This window comes from Mustela putorius, unplaced genomic scaffold, assembly GCF_011764305.1.
Source record: "Mustela putorius furo isolate JIRA1106 unplaced genomic scaffold, ASM1176430v1.1 tig00000129_pilon_pilon_pilon, whole genome shotgun sequence".
NCBI lineage: Eukaryota > Metazoa > Chordata > Mammalia > Carnivora > Mustelidae > Mustela > Mustela putorius.
Window position 1 is genome coordinate 9,160,317 of NW_025421290.1, and position 12,451 is coordinate 9,172,767.

Sequence of the window (12,451 nt, forward strand, 5' to 3'; positions counted from 1 at the left end):
TGTGGTCTGAAAAGGCCTCTCTAAGAAGGTGACTTTTGAGCAAATGGAGGAGCCAGGCTTTTGAAGTGCTAAACAAGAAGCCAGGAAGACATAGTTCTCCAGGAATAGTAAGTGCAAAGTCCTCTAGAAGAGAATGAGCTTGGCCCATTTGAGGAGGTGAAACCTAGGCGGGGTGAGAGGCGGGGGGACTGGGACATGAAATGGGGGAAAGCGAGGCAGCCCGAGAGATCCGGCAGGACGAATTTCCAGGGTGTCTGGCTGAGAGTCCGGTCCAGGGCTCTAACAACCTTATTTCAGTGACAGATATTCCTCTTTGTCTAAATACGCTGGAAGTTCACGGGAAAGCAGAGTGTGAAGTTGGCTTGAAGAGTGATGCCTGGGTATTTCCCCAGAAACATTCAAAGGGACAGACTTACCTTACAAATTCATCAGGGCTTTCCTTTTTGCAGGCTAAAGAAAAAAAAAAATTGTTCCATCTTCCAGGGCTTGACATATATTGAGCACATTTGTGAGATTTTTGCATACATCTAGTATGACCGGGTATTAATTTACAGTGAGATCTTTGACTTTCAAGGGCACCAAAAATCTGCATGCACACTCCCAGGACACGTTTTCAACTGTAAGTACTCTGTGCGGGAAGACAGGCTCTAATCAGATTCTTGGCACTGGAATGTGGCGATTAGAATGCTTAGAGATGTACCTGAATGACCAAGAAGAGAAAGGGGCTATCTTTCTAAAAAAAAAAAAAAAATCTTTTTTTAAGATTTTATTTCTTTATTTGATAGAGAAAGAGAGAGAACACAAGCAGGGGGAACAGCAGAGGGAGAGAGAGAAGCAGGCTGTCCACTGAGCAGGGAGCCTAATGTGGGACTTGATCCCAGAACCCTAAGATCATGACCCAAGCCATAGTCAGATTCTTAACCAACTGAGCTACTCAGGGACCCTGGGTGCTGTCTTTCTTCTAGAGAGAGTTTTCATGGGCCCTCTTCTCTCATTGCTTCTGTGGCTGACCTTGTTATTTCAATGGGCCATTCTTACCCAGATGGTTTTGCACACCTGTGTGTTGATACCCTCCCCCGCCCTGTCCCACAACTTGTCTGGTCTCAAGAATCAACAGAGGCGGGGGCGTCTGGGTGGCTCAGTGGTTATGCATCTGCCTTTGGCTCTGGTCATGATCCTGGGGTCCTGAGATCAAGCCCTGCTTCAGGCTCCCTGCTCAGTGGGAAGCCTGCTTCTTCCTCTCCCACTCCCCCTGCTTGTGTTCCCTCTCTCGCTCTCTCTGTCAAATAAATAAATAAATAAAATCTTTAAAAAAAAAAAAAAAAAAGGAATCAACAGAGGCACTTGATTGAAAATATGGCCTTCTAGGCCCACCGCAGAAAATCCTGTTTAGGAGGTTTCGGTGAGAGCTACAAATATGCATCTTTCTCATAGCAACAGCCCAGGTGATTCTTACCAAGTGTGTTTAGGAGGCTCTTCAGAATTTTCTGACTCAGTGTTTTCCAAACTAATCCAATCACAGGATAACATAGAACGTTTTCCAAATATACAGATTCTCAAGTCTGCAGCCCAAATCAATCAGAATTATCAGGCAAGGGGCCTCGGAATCTTCTTATGTTACTAAACAGTCCAGATTCATCTTGTGCCAACAGAAGCTTAGTGAGCACTGTAATTGAGACTCACATAGAAACTTGAAGTTTTAAGATTCTGATTCATGACATCTGCGGGGAAACTCAGAGATCTGCATTTTAAAATATGCTCCCAGGTGATTCTGATGCACGAGGTTCCTGGACCCCCACTTTGAGAAATACTGCAGTCAGTCTGACCTTTTTACAACTCATGCCTTTGTTTGTGACACCAAAGTACTGATAGCATTTACTATGAACTTGCACATCTCCTGGCCTTTGCAAATGCTGTTCATAAATCCCACTGCTGTGTTTTAAGACCCTTCAACTTAACTTTGTTTTCCAAATTTTTATTAAGAAAAATTTCAAACAGGGGGCACCTGGGTGGCTTAGTCAGTTAAGCGTCAGACTCTTGATTTCGGCTTAGGTCATGATCTTGAGGTTATGGGATCAAGTCCCACCTCTGGTTCTGTGCTCAGCGGGGAGTCTGCTTGAGGTTCTCTCTCTTCCTCCCTCTGCCCCTCCCCCACTAAAATAAATAAATAAATAAAATAAGTGTATATATATATATATATATTTTTTTTTTTTTATTTTTTTTTTTTTAAAGTAGGCTCCATGCCCGTCTTGGAGCCCAAAATGGGGCTTGAACTCACAACCCTGAGATCAAGACCTGAGCTGAGATCCTTAACCCACTGAGTCACCTGGACACCCCTCCTTGTTGAATGATTTCAAAGTAAGCTGCGGACATCTTGACCCCTTGACCTCCTCACCCAAACACCTCAGCATGAATATCCTTAAAACAGAACAAAAAAATATCTTTTTTATAACCACATCATAGTCACATCTAACAAAACTAATAACAATTACCTTATCATCAACTAATTCTAAGCCTATGCTCAAAATTTCCCTACTTGTCCCCCAAATTTAATAGGCTCTATAGCTCTTTTCTTCAAACCTGGAGGTAATCAAGGATAATACATTGCATATGATTTTTATGTGCCTTATGTCTCTTTTAATCTAGAACAGTCCTTCCACCACTTTTTCCAGACCAGTTGTCTTGGAGAATGTTCCTCTTTCTGGATTTGCCTGATTGTTCCCTCATGGGGTTCTATCAAAGGTACAAACAAACAAACATTCCCATACAAATATGTGTATATTGTATTTATAGCATTTTTTTTCCTTAAAGAGTTTATTTATTTATTTGACAGACAGAGATCACAAGTAGGCAGTGGGGGGTGTGGGGTGGGGAGCAGGCTCACCGCTGAGCAGAGAGCCCGATGCAGGGCTCAACCCCAGGACCCTGAGATCATGACCTGAGCCAAAGGCAGAGACTTTAACCCACTGAGCCACCCAGGCAACCCATATTTATAGAGACAAAGATTTGTTCGCTTTCTCCCATCCCACATAACCTCTTTCACTTCTCATTTCCCTTCTCAATCATATTTAATAATAACATTATTGAACACTTGCTATATGCCTGCACTGTCTTAGAGAAGCTTAAATGTATTAACTGATTTACTCATAACAATAATGAGGTAGATCTGTTACCAGGTCACCAGTGAAACTAAGCACAGTGTGGGAAGTGACTAGTAAAAGGTCAAATGGCTAGGAAGTGTTGGGCTGTGTTCCAAGACCCAAGACTCTTGTTCTAGAGGTGGGATTCTTAACCACAAGAACGGGATCATAACATAGATATTATTCCACACTTTTATAAAGCTTATGTCTAGGCCAATACATGAAATTTGAATTATCATTTTGATTCCCAACAATTTGTTATAAACACGAACATACAAAAAAGTTAGAAGAATTGAATGTTAAACATTCACTCTATGTTAAACATACACTCTAGATTCTACAATTAACATTTTCTCATATTTATCACATGTTACTTTACCTATGTATCCCTCTATTTATCCATCAATCCATCCTCTTTCTTTCTTTTTTTTTTTAAGATTTCATTCATTTATTTATTTTAAAGATTTATTTATTTATTTGACAGACAGAGATCACAAGTAGGCAGAGAGGCAGGCAGAGAGAGAGGAGGAAGCAGGCAGAGGGCCCAATGTGGGGCTTGATCCCAGGATCCTGGGATCATGACCTGAGCCAAAGGCAGAGGCTTTAACCCACTGAGCCACCCTGGAGTCCCTCATTTATTTATTTGACAAAGAGAGAAATCACAAGTAGACAGAGAGGCAAGCAGAGAGAGAGCAGGAAGCAAGCAGAGGGCCTGATGCGGGACTCAGTCCCAGAACTCTGAGATCATGACCTGAGCTGAAGGCAGAGGCTTAACCCACTGAGCCACCCACGCGCCCCAATAGACTTTTTCCAACTATAACTCATTTTAAAAAATAGCTGTGAAAGATTTATAGTACGGAGTTTTGATAATTTATCCTCACATTCCTCTACAGATAAGCAGTCTAGTGTTTTGTTTCATAAACGATGCTAAAATTCACATTCTTGTATTAACATTCTTGTATATTTTTGTATTCCTTGTAGTAATAATGCTTTAACTTCAGTAGGATAGATTCTTAAGAATGAGATTGTTGGGTTAAGGGATATGCCTCATTAAGTAGTTACTGTTGGATCGCTTTCCACAAGTACAATGCCACTAACAGTCTGGAAAGGTCTGCATTTCTTCTCCTTGTTTAATGTTATCGCTGCTAGAAGAGGTGTGGACTAAAAGTATAGAAACATGGAGTTCTCAAGACACTTTACTAGTACAAGGCCTCATACATCCTTCCTCCCACCAGATGCTGTCAGCGTTTAAAATTGTACCCATCTCTGTTCAAACTACTCAATCAATGAGCACCAAGTCAAAAAGCACCAGCTGAGCGGTGCCTTTCTGAATTTTCTGGAAAAATTTCTGCCTCCACAGTCTCATTCAACACTGTGTGAGGCCTTCGCCTATACCTACTGCACATCATACCTTGTAGTGAAGTGTGTGCGTGCACGTAATTTGTGTCCTTCACAGAGGCTGAAGACAGCGTGCCTTCCTCCTACCTTTGTATCCTCTATTTGCCCAGCACAGCGATTTATACTCAATAAACACTTCTTGTTGAATGAATCAGTGAATGAAATTCGGGAGTCAAGTCCAGAGCAGCAGATAGTGGCCAAATGCTGGAGTCTTTGTATTTCAGGCCAAAGAGCCTGGAACGTATTCAATGTTGATTCAGAAACCACAGGAAGTGTCTGAACTGGACCTGGAAAGACTAGAGTTGAAGCCCAGAGATTTAGTAATGAGGCTGGAACAGGATCCCAGGAGGAAGCAAACAGACCCTTAAACAATTACTGGGAGTTGAAGACCCAATTTTTATAGTGCGGTTTTTTTTTTTTTTTAAAGATTTTATTTATTTATTTGACAGACAGAGCTCACAAGTAGGCAGAGAGGCAGAAAGGCAGGGAGAGAGAGGAAGGGAAGCAGGCTCCCTGCTGAGCAGAGAGCTCCACGCTGCCTTGATCCCAGGACCCTGAGATCATGATGTGAGCCGAAGACAGAGGCTTTAACCCACTGAGCCATCCAGGCGCCCCTACAGTGTGTGTGTGTGTTTTTAAGATACTTGCTGAATTTAAGTTTGGTCAGTGGTCCTGAGCTTATGCAGTGTTTCGTTTTGTTGTTATTTTAGTACATACGGTAGAAAAATTAGAAAATATAGAGAAACAAGGCAATAGTTCTCAGTAATTCTACCATCCAGGGAAAATGATGAGTAGGTACAATTTTGGTGGAAATCTTTTTAACACCTTTTTCTATGCATAAATGCAATAAAATATATTTTAATATATAGAGGATATATGAAATTTTATTTATTTCAGCATTTAAAATTCTTATTTATTTTATTATTTATTACTATTTATTTGTTATTACATTTTCCTTATAAATTAAGTATACTATATTTATATATTAAATACAAATATTATATATATACATATATATACATATATATGCACACACACATATATAGTCTTTTATGTTAGATAGAAAACACCATCTATCTTCAATATTGTGTCTTGAGGACCTGACACAGAATAAATACTCAATACACATCTATTAAATGACTGAATAACTCTTCATTGTCTTTTGCCTTTATGTGGAGATCTTAATAGTTTTACTAATTCATACAGCAAATAGTTAAAGATGACTTGCTCTAATGTCTCTATACCTAATGCACTTCTTTTTCTTATTTTATCTTATTACTACTAGAAGAAATGTGAATTTAGAATCTATAAACATGGGCTTCTGGAGATACCTTATTGATACAAATAATACCTAGACATCTTTTTTCCCAAAGATTTTGTTTTTTATTTGATAGAGAAAGAGAGGGAGAGCACAAGCAGGGGGAGCTGCAGAGGGAGAGGAAGGACCCTAGGATCATGTCATGAGCTGAAGGCAGATGCAAAACCAACAGAGTTGCCTGGACACCCCAATACCTAGACATTTTCTTAAGCAGTAATTGATTTATCTTTGAAATATTTGAACATGAATTATTTGATCAAAAGTATTATTATTCACTGAGAAAACACCAATTTCTTCCCTTTCCAGATTCTAGGAAGGAGAAAAGCAAAAGAGTGTTCAAAGAATGTTAATTTACAGAGACTCTCTTGGTTGGAACATCATTATAGACTTAGTACTTGTGCTGTTTACTCACTGCCTAATGCAGTGCCTGGAACAAAGTAGGTGAACAATAGGTATGAATAAATAGAAAAATAGTGAACACAGACATATTAATAATCTCTCTTAACCCATATTTTCATTCCTTTTCTAAGTGGTGTAGATTTTTAGTACTTATTAGCCACTTTTTTTTCAAGATTTTATTTATTTGTCAGAGAAAGAGAGAGTGAGAGAGCACAAGCAGGGGAATGGCAGGCAGAGAAAGAACCAAGCTCCCCGCTGAGCAAGAAGCCCAACATAGGGCTCCATCCCTGGACCCTAGAATCATGACCCAAGTCAAAGCCAGACACTTGACTGAGCTACCCAGGCGTCCCAAGCCACTGCATCATTATCCATAAAGGCTGGATAAAGGTTCATATGAGAAAATTCCACGTTTAATACAAAAACATATATTTAACTGTTAGTATTACTTTCCTTCCTTCAGTCTTCACTCAGAATAATGAAGCTGCATCACTGGGTTTTATCTATACTCCCTTTCTCATCAGAGAAAAAGGACAAAAGGCAAGGGAAATCACAAGGATTGTGAATCCACCAAAAAAGGGGGACTAGCAACTCAGTTATGCTTATCTTTGTATTTCTCAAAAATAGCTAAAAAATTAGCTAAATCAAGATCTTTTTTTAGGTTAAAGCTTGGTGTAAGGTACATTTTTCCAGTAGGTGGCAGTGTTTTCTTTCTTCAGTAGAAAGTAGTAGAATTCAGTAGAATTCTTAAACATTTGCCTCAAGGTTTGTTGGTTTTGTTTTTGTTTTTTTAATTTTACTATTCCTTCAGAAACCTGCAGGTGACAATAAATAAGTTAGTGAAACTGAGGTTTCTATCACGTTTTTATTTTCTTTTTCTTTCACTTCAAAAAAAAAAAAAATCACCCTTGTTGATTTCAAAAGCCTCAGATGCCCAACTTGAACTTCTGCTGCCACTGATAGCAAGGTATATGTACAACAGGGTAGATAGCTCTAATCCTCCTCCCCATTTCCTGACCCAAGTTATTACTAAGAACTAGCTAATAGATGGCAATGTCTCGGAGCAAATGTCGACAAGATTTTCTGCCTAATAACAAAACAAAACAAAAATAAAACACCGACTTTAGAATTCTCGATTTTAGGGAAAAGATTCATTAAATTATGCAGATGTCTTTCCTGGTTAGTTAATAATGAGCTTGAAAAATTATTCGCATACCCTATTTTAATGGTAACACCTAAACTTTTGTAGTTCCACAAGATCTCTGAATACTTCCAAAAACAGATACGGGTTGTCTCAAGTCTGACACGAAGTAAACGGTGCAGAAACTAGGTTTTAAGAAAGAAAGCAGGACTGAAATTCCAGTGGCATATGCTGGAGTTGAAAAACGGAAATGTGTGAACTAGTGGGATAATATCTCGAATACTTTATCTACAAAAATATTGTGTTAGCCAGAGTAGGGAAGGCTGAGACTGAAGCGCGCCTTTCACCGATTTCTCAGAAGTATTCTTTTATAAACAAAGCTTCAAGTCACAGGAGAAAATGTTCAAGGGCTCAGTGTTTCATCGAAAACACGGAGAGAACTGGATTAGGCCATCAAGTCCCTCCCCCCCACGAATATTCACCTGAAAATAGAAGGTACAGCGATTTTTAGGATTTAGGGTTTTTTTTTTTAAAGCCATCCTCTACTTTCCAGACAATCCGGCAGCACTCGTGCAGCCCACCCGGTGCCTCTCTGACCCGCGCCGCGCCCCCCTATTCTCTCCCGCACGCTTGGACCTCTGACCCAAGCCCGGCGTCGGCCTGGCGCACAGTCCAGGTCCAGGTAAACTGCCCAGCCACGCGACTCAGACGCGCTGACAGGTGGCCTCGCTCTCCTTCCTGCCGCCCAGGGCGGCGCTCTTCCCCACTCCGGGTCCGCGGCCACAGCCCGCGCGCCAGGCACAGCTCCCAAGCTGGCCCCAGAAGGCCGGCGGCTTCCCCTGGGAGAGCGAGGCCCGAGAGGGGCGCCGGGTCTCCCGCGAGGCCGCGGACAAGAGCAAAGGGCAGCCAAGGCCAGAGCCCGGTGAGGGGTGATCAGGCCGGGCACTTCTCGCGCAGCTGGGACCAGGGACACAAGGAGCCCGACACCCACGCACGTCCAGCCCTGCGTACCGCCCCCTCGGTTTCCTTCGCTTTGCTTCGCGACCCTCGGAACCCGCCCACGCCCCCTTCACTACCAACCACCCCCGCCCAGCGGCAGTGACCCCATCTCTCCACCGCCCGCCGGCCAAACCGATCTGCTACCCCCGGGCCCCAGTGGGACCTAGGGGTCACCCGAGTCGGCGAACCACATTCCCAAGGACGAGCAGCCGGTGGCAGCACCGCCCCCTCTCAAGTGCCCTTCGGGTCCTCTATGGCCAGCACGCCCGCGGCTCTAGGGCCCTGACCTCTCCAGGACTCGCTGGCGGCCAGGGGAGGAATTCACTCGGACCCCTCCCCTTCCCCAAACTTCTTCCCTCCGCCGGGCGGTTCTTCCAACCCGACCCCTCTGCGCCATCCGGCTCCTCCCTCTCTGCTCCCCTCCCCTTTTCTGGTCCCCACTTAGGAATCCGCCCCCCCCACCCCCGTCGCCGGCCGGGTCCGGGGATCCTCCCCCCGACTCCCCCCCGCGTGCCGCCGCCGCCGCCCGGGTTCCTCTCCCCCCTCTCGGGCGCTCCCTGCCAAGCCCATGATGTAATGGTGTATGTTAATCAGTAGCATGTGGGGAGCTCCGGCTCCGGCGGCTCAGTCCTTCGCGAGCCGACACTGGAGGCAGCAGCAGCGGCGGCGGCGGCTGCCCGGACCCGCAGCGCCGCACTCTCTCAGCGCCGCCCGCCCCGACGGCATGGCCCGCGGCCCGCGCTCCGGGCGCCCGCAACCTCTCTGAGAGCCGCCGCGGCCCCCGACACACGCGTGGGGCCCCGAGCCGCCGGGATGAGCCGCGCCGAGGTGAGCGCCCCCACCCTTCCGACCCCGGGAGGGGATCTGCCGGCCACTGGGTCTCCTTCCCGAGAGACCTCCCCCTCTGCTCGAGAACTTCTGGGAGGCGGGAAGAGGGATGCTGGCCCCTCGAGGGCTGAGCCGCTGGGCTCCTCTCTCCGCCGCTGGCGGCCACCCGGACAGGGATAAGAGTGGGGGAGCCCCCCGAAGCTGAACTTTCTTCTTTGCGGTCGTTGGGGGGCGTGTGCGGGCGGCGTGGAGCCGCAGTCTCCGCGGAGCCGCCCAGCCCGCCGGGGGAAACAGTGTTTCGGACTCAGGCGGTCTCCGCGCTTGGTGCGCGCCCGGGGCCGTGCAGTCTCCGGCCTGGGAAGCGCGGGCGAGGCGCTGGGCCGGCGGGACCCGCCCGTAGGCGGTGGCAGTCAGGGCAGAATGCCTAAAGCGCACAGGCTCGTACACACAAACGCACACGCACGCACACATCTGATCGCTCTGGGCAAAGCAGGCCCTTGGAGACCTCCCGGATGGGCTGGAGCGGCGCGGCGCAGGGGAGCCGGGGCTCCGGCTGCGCCTCCGCCCGCTGGGCTCCGAGCTTTGGGTGGGGAGTTTATTTTTGTCTCGAGCTGCTGCCGCGGCTGCTCACGGCCTAAATCCAGAGGGGCGCCTGGCGGTGGAGATGCTGGCTGTTGCTGTAGATGGAGCTGCAGCCGCTCGGCTGCTTCTCCGGGAGGTGGAGGAGGAGGAGAAGAGGAGGAGGAGGTGGTAAAGGAGGAGGTAGAGAAGAAGGAGGAGGAGGAGGGAGAGAAGGAGGAGGAGGTAGAGGAGGAGGAGGAAGAGGAGGAGGAGGAGGAGGAGGTAGAAAAGGAGGAGGAGGAAGGAACTCGGGCTGCTGCTCCCTCCGCCTCTGTTTTGCATTAGCCCCCACCCCCACCCCCGCGCCCCTTCGCAGCCGCATTGCAAGTTTTCCGCGCGAGGATCTGTTGCTGGTGCTGGCGTTTGCAGGCTCAGCCCTCGAGGCCACCCCGGGTGGGGTGTGTGGGGAGCACCAGCGGTTGGCGGCGGCAGCAACAGGAAGCCGTGGGGTCTCCTCACGCACCTGGGAAGGAGCCTTCTGGCGATTCCCAGAACGGGAATAGCTCCTCTCGCGCATCCGGGTTCGGAGGGGGGCTGCCAGAATTGGGGGGGACCAGCCCCCCGCGGGGCGCCCCCCCGCCCCTTCTGATGCACTCGTTTCCCGGGCGCGCTCTCTCCCTGGCCGAGGTCTCACTGCAGCCTTTCTCTCCTTCCAGTGGTGATCGCCGCTCGGGAATGCGGGTGTGAAGGGTCCGAGCTGCCGCCCAGCGGGGAAGAGACCCCGGGACGCCGGAAATCACCATCCCGAAGCTGCGAGAAGGGGGGGAAAGAGAGCATTCTTTCAGTTTGTGTGCCTTGTGGGGAATTTTTTTAATCGTTATTTTTTAAAAAAGAAACATTTCCGTGCCACTGTCTGTCATCATCTCTGGGGAAATCAGCCAGAACCACCGGAACGTAACCGAAACCAGACGACAGAGGCAGGAGCCGAGGCCGTACCTGCAGCGTCCGGGCACCAGAGCCACCTTGGAACGGGAACGCGTCTCCGGCGGCCGCGGGGCTGCGGCTCCGCCAAACTTTGGGGCGGGCGGGGCGGGCTGGGGCGCCGAGGGGGCTTCGTAGACCGAGGGCCGCCCCCTAACCATGATGTTTCGCGACCAGGTCGGGGTGCTGGCGGGCTGGTTTAAGGGCTGGAACGAGTGCGAGCAGACTGTTGCGCTGCTGTCGCTGCTTAAGCGCGTGAGCCAGACCCAGGCCCGCTTCCTTCAGCTCTGCCTGGAGCACTCGCTGGCCGACTGCGCCGAGCTGCACGTCCTCGAAGGGGAGGCCAACAGCCCCGGTAAGTGCGCGGCCACGGCTGTCCCGCCTGTTACCCCCCCACCACCTTCCTCCTTCCCCCACCCCCTCCTGCTTCCCAGCCTCCGGCCAGGGCCCCGCCCCCGCCCGCCTCCCAGCGGGTACGCGGAGGGCGCGAGCCGGGGCCCTTGGCATCTCACCACCACCTCCCCGCCCCCACCCCGTCCCTGCCGCCCACTTACCTCCGTTGGCCGCTTTGGTTTTTTGCCCACTGTCAACTCCTTCAGCCCATTCCGTGTGGTAGCCACGGTAGCATGAATGATTGATTTTTCTCTCATGCAGTTTCCTGGGAAATAAGTAAGTCAGGTCACGTAGAGTCTGGATTTTCTGGGCTTTCCCCCCACCCCCTTCTTCTTCTTCTCCTTCTGGGCAACGTGGCTCTCTGGATTTCAGCAACACATGAAGAAGCCGGACTGCCCTTCAGAAAGCCGAGCTTTGATTAGGCTGTATGAGGAATACATGGAAATTCAATTTTATCATTCGTTTCCCCCCATGGATATTCCAGTTTTAGAGCTCTGTCTTCAGACTCAGACGCAGGTGACGCTACAGACTATTAAAATGATATTTGCAGGTTGTATTCTATGGGGTTATACTGACCAATCACGACCTTATCGTGTTGATTATGGATCTTGTAGAAAGGATCTTATGGAAAGGGTCTCCGCGGAGAGAAGGCGTGAATCAGGGTCTGTCATGCTCTTTGTCGGAAAACTTTACTGAATATAACAATTGTTTCATACTTGGCTAGTATTTACAGACATCTCAACTAGTATAGAAAGTGAATATACTGGGAACGTGCTGCAGTTTTCTATTTGCTAGTATGGGTGGTGACAGACTGAAATTATATCTTCGGGTGGGGAAGTGGGGGTAAGGATGGGGGATGGGGGAAAGGTCTGTTGGTCGTATAATTTTGGATAGGGGAAATTCTTTCGTTCATGCTGCAGCAGGAGGGTGAACAGAGCCCCCAGTGTTTACGCAGAGGAAAGAATGCAGGGTCTTCTTCCAGCTGTTCCATGTTAAAGCCACCAGTCTGCAAGACTCAGCAGAGGTCTGGGCTGCCTTTGGATGACAAGGTCCAGTCCAGGGCAGCAGGGCCTGGGAGACACCAGAGTGAGTGAGTGTGCTGTCTGGGCAGCAAGAGGAGAGCTGGCCTCCTCCTCACTCCTCCTCCCTGGTGTGGTGCTCATGAGGCTGAAAACCCTTGGATGGGATGTTTCCATATATAGGATCACAGGCTGGAAGTGAGCCGGGAAATCCTCACAGCCCTTTTCTTAACCAGACAGGACTGGACCCAGAGGTCCCTGTGCTGCCAGGTGTGGA

The 12,451-nt window shown here is 48.3% G+C and overlaps 1 protein-coding gene across 2 annotated transcripts in view; it reads left to right on the forward strand.

Annotated features, from left to right (window-relative positions):
• Positions 1-9,083: 9,083 nt before the first annotated feature.
• Positions 9,084-12,451, forward strand: part of SAMD4A (sterile alpha motif domain containing 4A) — a 208,373-nt gene continuing 205,005 nt past the window's right edge. For both annotated transcript variants that reach the window (XM_004738818.2, XM_004738819.2), the window contains exons 1-2: positions 9,084-9,220; positions 10,498-11,117. In XM_004738818.2, the coding sequence (XP_004738875.1) occupies positions 10,922-11,117 (196 nt within the window). In that variant the 5' untranslated portion in view covers positions 9,084-9,220; positions 10,498-10,921. The remainder of the gene's footprint in view (positions 9,221-10,497; positions 11,118-12,451) is intronic.